General features: G+C 44.6%; 1 protein-coding gene across 1 annotated transcript in view; it reads left to right on the forward strand.

Moving 5' to 3' along the window:
- The first annotated feature begins 2438 nt into the window (after positions 1-2438).
- Laptm4b (lysosomal protein transmembrane 4 beta) overlaps positions 2439-15131 on the forward strand; it is a 59998-nt gene continuing 47305 nt past the window's right edge. The window contains exon 1 of the mRNA XM_036209051.1: positions 2439-2817. Coding sequence (XP_036064944.1) covers positions 2719-2817 — 99 coding nt within the window. The 5' untranslated portion in view covers positions 2439-2718. The remainder of the gene's footprint in view (positions 2818-15131) is intronic.

The following is a 15131-nucleotide window of genomic DNA, read 5'->3' on the forward strand; positions in this document are numbered from 1 at the left end:
CTCTCTCTCTCTCTCTCTCTCTCTCTCTTCTTTTCTTTTTGTTTTGAGACAGGGTTTCTCTCTGTAGCTTTGCACCTTTCCTGGAACTCACTTGGTAGCCCAGGCTGGCCTCAAACTCACAGAGATCCGCCGGGCTCTGCCTCCCGAGTGCCGGGATTAAAGGCGTGTGCCACCACCGCCCGGCTAGTGGCTATTTCTTGCCGTGAAACGGTAGCTACACTCAGCTCCAAGGACCATTACCTCCAGATACAAGGAGAAAGACGACTTCCACATGTAACCTATTAAAACAAATTTTATTTTTAAAGGTGCACAGGCATTGGCCAGTCTGTTGTCTCACCCTAAATTGGGATTGAGAGAGCACTTCAGGGCTAGGTTTTTAAGGTCCTTTTATGGGGAAAAAACTCACAAGGTTAATAGAGAAAACAAACAAACAAACAAAAAACAGCAACAAAACAAAACAAAAGTAGCTGCAAGTGTGTTTACAGGGATGTCATTGGTGGTTAGAAAATTACAATGAAAAGCAAGAATTTTGGCCAGGTGGTGTTGCACACCTTTAATCCAAGCACTTTGGAGGCAGAGGCAGGGGAATTTCTATGAGTTTGAGGCCAGCCTGGTTTACAAAGTGAGTTCCTGGACTGTCTCAAAACAAAAAAACAAACAAAAAAACAAAGAAAACAACAACAACAACAACAACAAAAAAGAATTCTATACAAAAAAAAATATACATCATGGGGTTGGCTGTCATAATTCAGTGTAGGTTCAAAAACATATTTTGCAAGACACATCAGATTTAGGAAACAAACTTTTTTTTTTTTTTTTTAAGGTTTTCAAGACAGGTTTTCTCTGTGTACTGGCCAGAAGCTTATATTCCTAACTACAACTACAAACTTATCCAAAGGGAGTGGTAATTTAACAACAATATGACTCCTGTTCTGAAGTGAAGCCAACGTGGTTCTTCAGAAAGCCCCAAACAAAAACTAAAAGTGAGTAACCTAGCTCTGTCTAAGTTCCTGAGGAAGCTTCAGTTCTTTTTGTTGCTGTTTGTTTTTGGAGATAGGGTCTACATAGTCCTGGCTGTCCTGGAACTTACCGTGAAAACCAGGCTGGCCTTGAATTCACAAAGATGCACCTGCCTTGCCCACAGAGTGCACCATCAAAGGTGTCCACCACCAAGCCTATCTCAGATCTATTGCATTCCAATAAGATCATTCCAAAGATACTGTAGCTGTTTGGTTTACTAAGCACCACTCACTGCCCCCCCCCACCCTAATCTCTCTTTAGCTAGCTTCTAGTCTGTATTTTAGAATCTATAGCAATTTGGCGACCATGACTTCTTATCTTGAATAGTAAATTTTCTGAAATATAAAATTCACTTGAGTATGTGTCCTATGCTTAATAAATGTGAAATTCTGGCAGGAAAAGAGAGGTAACTACGGTAATTTACCAAGGCAGTGGATTTCCAGCGTCTTTCAATGCAGTATTCCTCATCCTATATTTCCATTTCTTTTTTGAGCACTAATGCTTGTCCAGTGACTGTGAACATAATTATATACTAAAATGTTTTGCAACCCTGAGGCTGGAACTCATATCTTCTTGCATGTGAAGATAACACTCTGCCGTGAGAGGAAAGCCCCAGCCCGTAATGATCTCAAAGCGAAAATAATCTGTAACGTTATCACGAAAATAAACAAAAACTGAGCTTTTCCAATCCCTCCCACAATAACATCTCCGCTCAAGGACCTGCATTTCGTATCTCTGGGGATAGAACCCGGGTTTGAACTATACACCAAGAATTTGGTAAGTGTATGTCTTTGTGAAACTAACCAATTTTATTTGACACGTACTTAAATTTAAATCGAACCCGTTTTATTTCTCGTTCCAAGTCTGAAATAAAACTTTCACACGGACTTTTAATCTCACTTATCCGAGATTCTTAGCTATCACTGTGGTCAGAGGCTAAGCCTTGGATGCAAGCTGTCAAGGCAAAACACCAGCTGGAGGAAGTCCCCCTCCCCCATCCTCTGGGCTCTCAACGTTGTGTCTTAAAGAATTCACCACAGTAATTGTTTCTTTACAGCTTCAGTCATTATTAAAAATGCTGCCGAAGCACAGTGAGGATGCCCTTGACACACATCCTATTTTCTGGGAAAAGATTGCTACCAGAGTAATTGAGCTGGGAAGCTGAGACAACTTGCTCTCAGCGAGTGGTTCCGCAGTGGTTCAAAGTACCGCAGTTGACTGGAACCATACATACCACGCAAGATAACTACAGTCCTGGCACAGCACCCACCGATTATCTGCAAGCTAGACTCGAGGCAAACACAGCTGGAATGAATCTGAATCCCAAGCAAAGCTGCACCCATTGCGGGAGGAAAGCTCCAGAGCCTCTCTGAAGGTCCAGCAACCACGCATCTACGTGCGCAGCGCTTGGGACGCCCGCAGCTGGAGCCGGCGGTGACATCACGAGCCCCGGCAGGCCACGTGACCCAGGCCTCGCCTCCCCCGCCCCCTCGCGTCGCCGCGGTCTTCGAGCTCAGTGTCCCGCCGCAGCCGCCGCAGCTGCCGCTCGGAGCTCTCGGGGCAGCGCGGAGCCAGGGGCCGGGCCAACGGGTCGGGCGTCGGAGCAGCCAAGGAGAGGGGCCGGAGCAGCCGACCGCGCCAGCGGGGCCGGGACCGGAGCCGACGAGGCTCTCGCAAACTTGTGGGCACGTCGGAGCGATGAAGATGGTCGCGCCCTGGACGCGGTTCTACTCCCACAGCTGCTGCCTGTGCTGCCATGTCCGCACCGGCACCATCCTGCTGGGCGTCTGGTACCTGGTGAGCGCGGCCGGGCACCGAGGGGGCCACCCCGCGCGCCGCGCATCCCGCGCCGCTGAGTCCTTCCCGCTCGGCCTCGGCCTGGGGGCCGCCCGCGATCATCCGCCTAAAGTTGTATTATTAGAAAGTTAATTCTCTGGGAGAGCCGATCTGCAGCGGCTGGGGTCGGGGAGGGGGCCCGGGACTCTGGGGGGTGTGCGGCGTGCGCGTCCACCCTGGTGTGTCACCGCCGTGAGTTTGCGCCCGAGCAGAAACGGCTGGGAAGTTCTTGCCGGTCTTGAGTGGGTTTTCCCTGCACATGCTTGTTTTAAAGCCTTTACACCGGGAAGGCACCGCTGTGTGACTGTGTCCCAGTCGGCCTGGAGAAGCCATCTTACACCCACTCAGGTCCCACTCAGGTTCCTGCCCGTGGACAGGTGATCCCTCTAAGCTGGCACAGCGGGCAAGTGCACTTTTAAAAAATGGCTTTTCAGGTTGGCGCTTTTAAGGTCTCATTTGTGTAGAGAACAAGCGGTGATTCTCATGGGCGGCGGGGAAGCCTGATGGATTCTTGTCCTGTGACGCTGCCCCCGGTTTGTTGGTTGGCAGCCCTGGACTGCACCAGCCTTGAGTCGATTCCTCTGCATTTTGGATTTTGTGACATCATTTTGGGGAGTTGGGTCCGAGCTACTTGGCAACGAATAACACTGCAAGATGAAGTGCCTTAGAAAGTGGTAGTTAAGTGGCATATATAACTTTTTAGTTAGAATACATTCTTATTATATCCCTCAGCACTTCCCCCCCCCCCATTTGGTGGTTCATATTTAATATTCAATAGTTTAAAAATATATAGTATGTCGAGTTATAAACTGCTTTGTGCCATTTTAAGCAAAGCATTCCCCTCCCATGTGATGTTATTGGCTATTTATAGTCTCAAGTTTCCTTTAGTTGGGCTCATTATGGCTACATAATAGAAATTTTTAGCCCTAAAAGCTTTCCAACAGATTGTTGATGTGTGTGGGTTCTGGCTGTGCAGTGTGAATGCAGATTGAACATTAGTGCATTGGCTCAAACCTGACTTTTCTTAAAGCCAAGGAATTTACAGGAATTTAAAATCAGAGTTGGAGTATAGTGAGCATTCTGGAGAAGTGCTTTTGCGGATGGTCAGGGCAGACAGTCGCCTGCAGATGTCTGTGTCTTCCTTGGAAGTGTTCAGACCGGCAGGCTTGCAAGCTCTTGGGTGGATGTAATTTGTAAAATCTAGGGCATTGCATTAGGCAAATGCACTACATGATCTACAGGAGAGATAAATCTACTTGAGCCCTGTGGTTGGCAGGGAGCCAACCAGGCGGTATTGGTGATGAAAGCAGCATTCTCCCCACGCTTCCTCTCCTGAGGAGCCTGCCCTTTGTGGAGTATGTGCGATGGGAAATGAGGCCCTTTGCAAGATAGCTTCCAAGTAGACAGGAAACCAGGGTTGAGTACTCAACAACTTTACACAAAAATCTTTTTTATTTCACGAGACTATTGAAAATGTATACAGTAGTTGAGTTCCCTTATAGCCTTAAATATAATTTGGTTATCCAAACCTCTTAATTTACATTTAAAAAGGCTAAGGTCCTTAGAGTCTAAGGCCTGAGGGAAAACCAGGCACCCCTCCTTCCCTGAACACCCCACCACCACCACCAGCCTCATGGTCCGGTGTAAGAAAGAGTTTTCTGGCCGGTAGATGGTGGCGCATGCCTGTAATCCCAGCACTCTGTGGATCCCAGGTGGATCTCTGTGAGTTCGATGCCAGCCTGGTCTACAGAGCTAATCCAGGACAGGCTCCAAAGCTACAGAGAAACCCTGTCTCGAAAAACCAAAAAAAGAAAAAAGAAAGAAAGAGTTTTCTGGAAAAGGGTAAGAGTGGATGGGTGTTCCAAGTCCACTGTAGACTGCGCCAAATAAAGTGATTTGTTTTCTGCGTGTTTTCTAATTGCTGTTTACCAGCGAGGTCCTGCATGTTGTGTTCTGTGCTAGTTAAGCCAAATTGAAACACTCCTAGTGAAAACGGACAGTAAGAGCTTGCAGGTATTTATCACTTGGTTTCTGCTCAAGTGATAGCTGGTCCATTTTCCCCCCATTAAACTTTTTAAAAAGTTGTAGTTTTGCCTTGACTATCAAAGGCCCTCAGAAATAAAACATTGATTCAGCTATTAGAGTTTTCTTTTCTTTCTTTCTTTCTTTTTTTTTTTTTTTTTTTAGTACTTTATTTTATGTATATGGGTGTCTGTGCATCATGTGTATGCCTGATACCCAAGCAGGCTGGAAAAGGGTGTCAGGTCCCCTGGAACTGGAGTTACAGTTGTGAGCTACCTTGTGGGTGCGGGAATTGAACCCATGTCCTCTGGAAGAGCAGCCAGTGATCTAAACCACTTAGCCATCTCTCCAGCTCCCGAGTTTTCTTTCTTTCTTTCTTTTTTTTTTTTAATTAGATCGCCATTCACATACAGTGAGCTTCAGTTGTTACTTGTACAGTTCATTGACAAATAGTCCTGCATAACTAAAGGTTTTGAAGTTTTCTTTTCCTCTTTTCTACCTTTCAGCCTGTCAGCACTAGGGAGCAGGCCACTTTACAGACAGATCTTACTGTGTACACTTGGGTTCGGTTCCTTTCACTTAGCATAACTTCCTCCTGTTGGGATGTGTGAATGGCTTGAGTTCTGTTGCTGAACGTTTTTCTATGAACACACCACCCCTTATGTGTCCATTTGCCAGGGATTGAGCAGTTTCTGGTTTGGGGGTATTTTATATATAGATTCAGCTGCTCTGAACATTCTTAAGCAGGTTTTGTTTTTAGATGTATGTTTGTATTTTCAGTGAGTCAATAATCGTTGCTTACCTGGTGAAATATGTCTGACTCACCCAGTGCTAGCCAGTTTTCCAAAGTGATCAGTTCAGGTTCAGTTTGCTCTGTTAACTACAGGTGGATGAAGTACTGGTTGTCTCACGTTCACCGGTATTTGGTGCGGCCAGTCTCTTAGATTTCAGCATTCTAGTGGTATACAGTGGTGTAGTAGTTTAATTTCTATTTCCCTCATGAAGAGTGGTGTGTAGGAGTTTGGCTTTTGTTATGAACCAATTGCATGTCTTTTTATTGGGCCCTGTCTCATTGATTTGTAGAAACTACATACTCGGATACCAGTTCTTAAATTTGTATTTGTGACTGTAATCTCTCAGACTCAGGTTTGCACACTCTTGCATACTCTCTCTCTCCCTTCTTTTCTTCCTCCCTCCCTCTCTCTCTCTCTCTCCACACACTCCCTCCCTTCCCCTTCCCTCCCTCTCCACATCCTTCCTCCCTTCCTCCTTCCCTCTCTCCCTTTCTCTCTCTTCCTTTCCTTCCATTTACTTATTTTTTGGAGGCAGGGTCTTTCTATGTGGTCATGGCTGTCCTGGAATTTGCTATGTGGACCAGACTGGCCTCAGAATTGTAGGAATCCTCCTGCCTCTGCCTCCCAGTGCTGGGATTAAAGGCGTGTGTCACTACTCCTTGCCCTACATACTAATTTTCTTTTCTTTGTTTTTGGTTTTTTGTTGTTGTTTTGTTTTTTAGACAGGGTTTCTTTGTGTATGTAGCCTTGGCTGTTCTTGAACTAGGTGTGTAGACCAGGCTGGCCTCTACTTCCTTGATTGCTGAGATTAAAGGCATGGGCCACCACTGCCTGGTCATACTCATTTTCTTTAATGAGACATTTTGGTGATTAGATCACTCAAAAGTATAAGATTTTAAGTTGAATTTTCAAAGTTAATACTTTTTGTATCCTATGAAATCAAAGGCTATAATGTTTTCTTTCTAGAAGCTATATGTGGTTTTAGCTTTTCTGTGAAGTAGGAGCTGGTATTAATTTTTACTCAAAAAGGCTGTTTAATGCTGAGCATGGGGCTCATCCCTGTAATCTCAGCACTCAGAAGCTGAACCAAGAAAACTGCCATGAGTTTAGAGCAGCCTATTGAAATGTGTAAGACGGTGCTGTGTGTTCTGGAATGTTCTCTCTCCTGTAACACAAATCTTAAAAGGTCTTATTAAATAACAAACTCAGAACCAGATATTGGGGTGAAAAGCTGAGAGATCAGAAAAGAAGAAAGAAGCCAGCCACATTCTTACCCACTTGGAGATCCTCCTCCAAAGAGACCTACTTCCTGTATACCCACGTCTATATGTCTTTCTGTTCTACCATCTCATTTTCTCTCCACCCAGCTACATCACTTCCGCTTCCAGCCCAGCTCTGTCACTTCCTGTCTATCTGTACAGACCTCTAGACCTTTATGGTTAACTAGTGTTGGAATTTAAGGTATGCACCACCACACCTGGCTCTGTTCCCAGTGTGGTCTTGAACTCACAGAGATCCAGACTGATCTCTGCCTTCCGAGTGATAGGATTAAAGGCATGTGCTACCATTGCCTGACTTCTATGTTTACTTTAGTGGCTGGCTTTTCCCTCTGATCCTCAGATAAACTTCATTGGGGTACACAAATAAAATATTACCACACTCTCCCTCTGAGCAGAATAATAGGTCTGCTGTATTCAAGGGTTCAACATAGTCAGTCTCAGTGTTTGGGGATATATCTATAATGGATATATGCAGCCCTCCTTCATTCATTAAATAATGCAATATAACTATTTATGTCATATTTATGTAGTATTAGTTGTAAATAAGCTAAACATGACCTCTAAGAAGACCTGCTAGGCTCTAGGCAAATGCTAAGCCATTTTACGTAAGACACAAGCATTGAAGGAGCTTGGCATCCCCCTCTGCCCAGATTCTCCTGTGCTCATCTCTGACTATGCATTTAGACTCCCGTGCTCAGTGCTCTATTTTTAGTTTAAAAATTAAGTGTACGAAGGTCCACCAGCATGTATATATGTGCACACATCATGTGCATGCAGTTCTCTCAGAGGTCAGAGGGAGGGGTCACAGGTCCTCTGCACTGGACAGTTGTGAGCTGACACATGGGTGCTGGGAACCTAATAGCTGAGCCATCTCTCCAGCCCTGTCTGGTTCCAACCCCCTGGTCTCTCTCTCTCCAGCTCCATGTCCTGTTTATGTATTTACTTTTTTGTCTGGATCTTCCTCTTACCTTCATTTCTCATTTATGCTCTGATTAGCTCTCATTTACTGCTGTAATATGATGACGGATCTATCTTGAACAGTAATAGCTCTTCATCCCTTTATCTTCCAGATATCCTTTTTATTTTATGTATATGGATACTCTATCTGCATGTATGCCTTTATACCAGAAGAGGGTATCAGATCCCACTATAGATAATTGTGAGCCACCGTGTGGGTGCTGGGAATCAACTCAGGACCTCTGAAAGAGCAGCCAGTGCTCTTAACCACTGACTCATCTCTCCAGCCCCCATTCTCCCACTTTCTTTAAAAGATATTTTTATTTATGTGTGTTTATCTGTGCCATTTGTGTGCAGGTGCCCTTGGAGCCCAAAAGAGGGTGTTGGAGTCCCTTAAGCTAAAAATATAGGCTGTTGTGAGCTGCCTAGTGTGGGTACTGAGACCCCTGTCCAGGTTCTCTGGAAGGGCAGGAAGTGCTCCTAACTGCTGAACCATCTCTTTAGCCCTAGATATACTTTTAAATACAAATGGCTATGATGTTGCAAGCTGTACTTTTTGTCTTCTAGGGTATATTCATAGGGCAGTTGACAGTATATCAGATTATAGGCTGTGAGAGGTCAGAATAGCTGGTCTTATTGGTTTTGCCACCTGGTTCAAATTAACTATGTAGTTCCCTTTGAAGGCCTGACCAACCTGTGTTTCAAGCCTAATGTGTTCTCTTTGTACCCCCCCCCCCCCAAAGTTATGGTAAAACTGGCATCCTGTGTTTTAGCTTTTACTATGTTGTCATGTCCCTTTTTAAAGTTTATTTTTATTTCATTTCACTTTATATTATTATTATTATTATTATTATTATTATTATTATTATTGACAGGATTTCTCTGTGTGGCCCTGGCTGTCCTGGAACTCACACTGTAGACCAGGCTGGCCTTGAACTCAGAGATGTATCTGCCTGCCTCTGCCTTCCTAGTGTTGGGATCAAAAAGGTGTGCACCACTACATCTAGCTGTCATGTCCCTTCTTATTTAGACCTCAGAGCAGCCTTGAGTCAGGTGTGATTGGTGATAGTATAGTCGTTTAAGATGAATAGTTTCTTGCCAGCTGTCAAATTATGTGACTGTCAGTAAGCCCAAGGGCAATAATATGGGTTGGCTCACGGTACTGTATAGTTCTTATTGTCCAGTGTTTTCTCTGTAAAAGATTGAACTACTGTGCAGAGGAACCAGAGTTTTATTGTCTAGGCAGTAGGGGAACCACTGAAGAGTTATGAACAGGGGTGATAGTGTATATAGGGTGTTTTTATTGTTATTTTGAGACAGGATCTCACTCTGTATGTAGCCCTGGCTGGCGTTGAACTTATGTCAGATCCTCTTTCTTGCCTCTGTCTCCCAAGTGCTTTGGGCTAGCCAGCTTTTAGGGGAGATTAAAATGACAGGGTGTTTGAGATGGCTGGAAAGTCAGATCAGGGCATCATACCTCTAGCAGGCTCTTTCCCAGCAGATCTCATTTGCTGATGGTGTAATATAGATGAAGGATTTATGTTAGATCTCTGTTGCCATGTAGCTTTTAACCATCTGATTTGAATCAATTTGCATAGTTTTATTTCTAAATGTATGGCCTCTTTTCACTGCTCCTCCTCTCTAAGAATTAAGGGCAGCTCTGTAAAATATTTAGCTGGTGGTGGGGTTGTTGAATGGTGTATGTATGTGTGTGTGCGCGCGCGTGCGTGCGTGCGTGCGTGCGTGCGTGTGTGTGTGTGTGTGTGTGTGTGTGTGTGTATTTCCCCATTATAAGTAAAGTTTTACTAATGGTTACTGGTTGTTAGAACACTTTTTAAAAGTTATTTATTTTATATGTATGTGCGTTTTACCTGCATGTATATCTGAGCACACGAATACCTGATGCCTGCAGAGGCCAGAAGAGGGTGTCTGGTCCCCTGGAACTGGATGGTTGTGAGCCACCATGTAGTTGCTGGGAATTGAACCCAGGTCCTCTGCTGAGAGCAGCCAATACTCTTAAGTGCTGAGCTAGTTCTCCAGCCCCAGTTAAAATATTTTAAAGACAAGCTGGACAAAAATAAAAGGTTGCCATCAAAGCTGTTTTTTAATATCAAATTCCCATGACCCCTTTAATCATATCTAACAGAATATCAGGTATTAACTTGATTAAAGTGTGCTTTACATTACGAAGTACAGTATATTGAACTGTTGTCTACCTGGGGGCACATACCTGTAATTCTAACAGAGAAGCTGAGGCAAGAGGATTGTTGGATACATAGTGAGACCCTGTCTAAAACAAACACAAAACTCCTGTAACATAGTGAGACCCTGTCTGAGAACAAACACAAAGCTCCTGTAACATAGTGAGACCCTGTCTAAAACAAACACAAAACTCCTGTAACATAGTGAGACCCTGTCTAAAACAAACACAAAACTCCTGTAACATAGTGAGACCCTGTCTAAAACAAACACAAAACTCCTGTAACATAGTGAGACCCTGTCTAAAACAAACACAAAACTCCTGTAACATAGTGAGACCCTGTCTAAAACAAACACAAAGCTCCTGTAATTTCTTGTGTCAACTTTCAGTCTCCATCATGCAGGAGGAAGAGGCCAGGATTCTCCCTTCCCGTCCTACCCCTTTTTGGGGGGGGGGCTTTTTGATTTTTAAGATTTGTTTTATATGTATGTTTGTGTGCGCGTGCTACATGTACGTGGGTGCTGGGAACTGAACTTCGGTCTTCTAAAAGAGCAAGTTCTCGTAACTTTGGGACTTCTCTTCAGCCCAGTGGTTTGTGTTTTGAGACAGGTGTCATGTATCTCAGGCTGGCCTAGAACTTTTTATGTAGCCCAGGATGATGTTGAACTCCAGATTCTCCTACTTCCATCTTCCAAAAGAAGATGCAGGTGAGCATCCCCATGCCAGCTGGGATAATATTGGGGCTTGACTGATTTTCAAGCCCAAGCAGCTAACTTACTTTCTCTTCTTCCTGCTTCCTTGGCTTTCTAGAACTTTTGGAACACTGGAAATTGTTGAAGGCTATGAACTGGGTTTTTGTTGTTGTTTTGTTTTTTTCCTTTTGACAGGGTTTCTTTGTGTTAACAGTCCTGGCTGTCCCGGAACTCTCTCTGTAAACCATGGCTGCCCTCGAACTCAGAGATCTGCCTGCCTCTGCCTTCTGAGTGCTGGAATTAAAGGCTTGAGCTAGTTCTTATTTTACTTGAAGCAAAATAAAAATTAAGCAAAGATCACACGCCAGTCACCAATAAGAACTTGAGGGGAGCTGGAGAGGTGGCAGCCGTTAGGAGGGGACCACAGTTGTTGAGGACTCAACCCCCATCTGGCCTCCACAGGCACTTGCATTCAGGTGTATATAACCACACACAGAGTCACACACACACACACAGAATTAAAATAATGAAAATCAATTGGGACTAGAGAGATGGCACAGCTGTGAAGAGCATTTGTAGAGGACCCGGGTTTAGTTCTCCGTATCCACAGGGTAGCTCACATGTATCTGTATGTGACTCCAGTTCCAGTTACACACATAAAATAAACCTTTTTTTTTTTTTAGTGAAGTAAAATCAAACCTTTAAAGTTTAAAATTTCTCTTTGCAGTTGTGCTTTCAAGGGATAATATTTCTCAGATTCTGTGAGGGTCAAGCAAATGCATACAGCAACAAAACATAATTAAACAGTTTGTTTATACATTTTTATTTCATTAGGTTTTTAAAGATTTCTGTTTTATGTTTTGCCTGCATGTGTTTTTGTGTGCCCCACCCCACCCCATGTGTTCCACACCCGTGTAAGCCAGAAGAGGTTGTTGGAGTCCTTGCAGCTGTAGGTGTGAACCACCATGTGGGTGCTGAGAATTGAACCTGGCTCCTGGGAGTGCGGCCAATGCTGTCAGCCGTGGAGCCACTTCTCCAGCCCTATTTATAAATTAAAAATAGCTGTGTGTAGTGATACACACCTTTAATCCTAGTGCTCGGAAGTAGAGGCAGGCAGATCTCTGAATTTGAGGATAGCCAGGGCTATAGAGAAACCCTGTCTTGGAAAAAAAACTAAAATAAATTTAAATATATATATTTACTTTGTGTGTGTGCGTATGTGCACCATAGAGCGGATGTGAAAGTCAGGACAGCTTTGGGTATCATCATTCTCTGCATCCACTCAGGACAGATTGGCAGCGAGGGCCTCTACCTTGTTTACAAACATCAGTTGATTTGCCTTTGATCCTAAAATCAAGACAGCAGTTCATTCTGTAACATAGAGTGTTATAGTGAGCCGAGGTTTCGGCTTCCTGGTGGAGCTACAGAAAGAAATAATATAAGAAAGGTCATTTCAAAGTTACCTCTGGAACAGCAGGGAAATAGCTGCTTGGTCAACATCAGGTTACTTTGTTCTGTAGGGATTAAGGTTGAGGGAACTGTATTATAATCAAGCCAACTGGATCAGGACTGTTTGGAGAACTCAGTAATCTCTCAAATTGCCCAGCTTCAGCTGGGTGAGACAAGCTTCAGCATCTTGATTTGAACCTGGTCTGTTTGGGCCCAGGGTAGAAATTTGGTCCTGAGTAATGTCTTGCCGTCGACCTTTTTTTTTTGGTTTTTCAAGACAGAGTTTCTCTGGATCTCGCTCTGTAGACCAGGCTGGCCTCGAACTCACAGAGATCCGCCTGGCTCTTTAATAATGTGAATTTAGTTTTAAATTGTTAGTAAAATTATAGTTGAATTTTTCAAACTGTGAGCCACCAAGGTGACATGGCCATTTGGTTCCATGGTGCAGGTATGGTGAACAGGGACTTCTGTCATGGTGGAGTAGAAGTCTGTGATCATCACAGTGGAGGGCTCAATACTGGCAGAAATGGAGGTGATCAAGAATAAGACACTACCACTGCTTAAAGCCAAATTTGAAGCAAGCTTTAGTTAAATACTGGCCAGGTGGATGAGCTCTGGCCAGGTCCCTACCTAGGTTCCTGGGTAATGGTCCAGAACCAAGTATGGCAAGGGCTTAAGGAGGAAAACCCATAATTCATTGCATTTCCCACCAGGTCCAATCAGGGGCAAGCATACATCCTGACATATTTCCTGCCTGTGATCCAGCACATCTGGTGCAGATGGGTCAAACGAATTTGTTTAGGGGTGTGGAAACATGTGGCTTGTTATCTCCCATGAACAGTAGCCTCCAGCATTTCAGGAGCTGTCTGTCCTTGGGCAAGGGAATTGCAGATCAGATGCATTTTTGTTTCATGGATCTCTGAGGTATAGTAATTAAAACTTAAAATGTAATTTAGGCTGTCATAGCCTCTCACTCCACCATAAAGTGTGACTTTGGGTCCACATTTACAAGGTCAGACTATTAGGACCAAATCCTAGGTTTTGGTGGTCTCAAGCCAGGCCTGGCGAGCAATGTTCCAGTAAAAGAGAACGCAGAGAAAAGGGATTTATTAAGTATGACCAATTAGGAAGAGGAGCAAAGGGAGGTGTTTGCTTACTGACATGTTTTGTTTGTTTGTTTGTTTGTTTTTCGAGACAGGGTTTCTCCGTATAGCTTTGCGCCTTTCCTGGATCTCACTCTGTATACCAGGCTGGCCTCGAACTCACAGAGATCCGCCTGGCTCTGCCTCTCGAGTGCTGGGATTAAAGGTGTGCGTCACCACCGCCCGGCAACATGCATTTAAGTAGAGGGTAATTGTCATTTATTAATATATAATTAATTTTATGTGAGAAAAGCCATGAGCTACAGCAAAACCTTCTATAAGAGTTTATTAAGGGAAGGGAACAGAAGGGGTGTGTGTAGCCCTATGGAATGACCGTGCAGGAAGAGGGGGAAGGAATAGGTGGAACCCGCTTTTATAGGTTCCCCCTCAACATGCACATATGCACTTACATAGCTACGCCATGCGTGCGCATAGATTATGTGACCACGCTGCACGCAGATTACATGATCACACAGCACACAGATTAGTAGGATGTAAGGTCCTAGGATCTAAGCATCTTGCCTGGCTACTGGACAGCACATGTGTGGTCCTATAGCTGGGGGAGTGGCTAGGAATTCTAACAGTAATGCAGCTAAACAGTCTTGATCCAGGTATGGCTCTACCTAGCATTGCCCTGCAGGGTGGTCTGGCAGATGTCAGAACTTAGAAATCCCTTCTGGTGGGCAAGCTCTTGCTCTGGCTAGTACCAGGCCTCTTGCTATCCCCCACCAGCATGAGATTTCTCAGGAAATGTTCATTATTTGGGGTTCCCTGTCTGATAGCCAAAGGGGGTGTAGAAATGGTTGGTTGGTTTCCCTTTAGAACGTTTTTCTCTTAATGGCTAGCTAGCCAGCGTTTTTGTTCTGGAGTGAGATGGTCCCTGCTTCCATCTTCCCAGTGCCCTGTGCCCAGCTGTTCACCTTCATTAAGATAAAGTAACATTTAAAAATGGGCTAGAGAGATGGCTCAGCAGTTGAGAACACTGGCTGCTCTTCCAAAGGACCTAGGTTCTTTTCCCAGCATCCACACAATGGCTCTAAACCATGTGTAACACTTGCTCCAGGGGATGCAGCACCTGGTCTCTGGTCTCCATGGGTACCAGGCACACACATAATGCACAGACACACACAGGCAAACACCCACCCACAAACAATTAATTTTTTAAATATAGAGAATGAATTTATTTGCAGTTTGTAGGATGCCAGCTCCCACTTTTACCCAGGGTACTCTTGAGATGAGAGGGGTAAGAAACTTGTAAATAGAAAGATAAGGGAGATTGAGACAGACAGAAACACAGGATAGCTTTGGGAGGACCTGGATCAATATCCACCGGCCCTTTCTGTCTCTTCAAAGGGGCTTTTTATAACAATGCCAAGGGGTGGGGCAAAAGACCTCCCCTAAGCACAGCCAAGTGCAGACCCTTCCAGACACCTAGTAACCATGCACGTGGTCAAGCCATCCCCTTATTCAGCCCTGCTGGGTAAAGCAAGCTCAGGTCTCACTAGGAAACCTCTGTGGGCCCCCACAGTGGCTTGGACCATAACTGGGAAGGAGAAAAGACAAAGGAAAAAGCTAGCAAATGGCACTTGTAGCTTTCATTGTGGGCCCCCTTACCAGAGCCAGGAGTCAGGGCTCTTGGTGTATGCCATTTTCATCCCCAGTTCAGTGTTCCTGGTAGGGATCCCCGTACTCCGGGCCCCAGGTAAAATTAGGCCAGATGGAGCCTTCCCACTAGTCCC

This window comes from Onychomys torridus, chromosome 16 (genome assembly GCF_903995425.1).
Source record: "Onychomys torridus chromosome 16, mOncTor1.1, whole genome shotgun sequence".
NCBI classification, from domain to species: domain Eukaryota; kingdom Metazoa; phylum Chordata; class Mammalia; order Rodentia; family Cricetidae; genus Onychomys; species Onychomys torridus.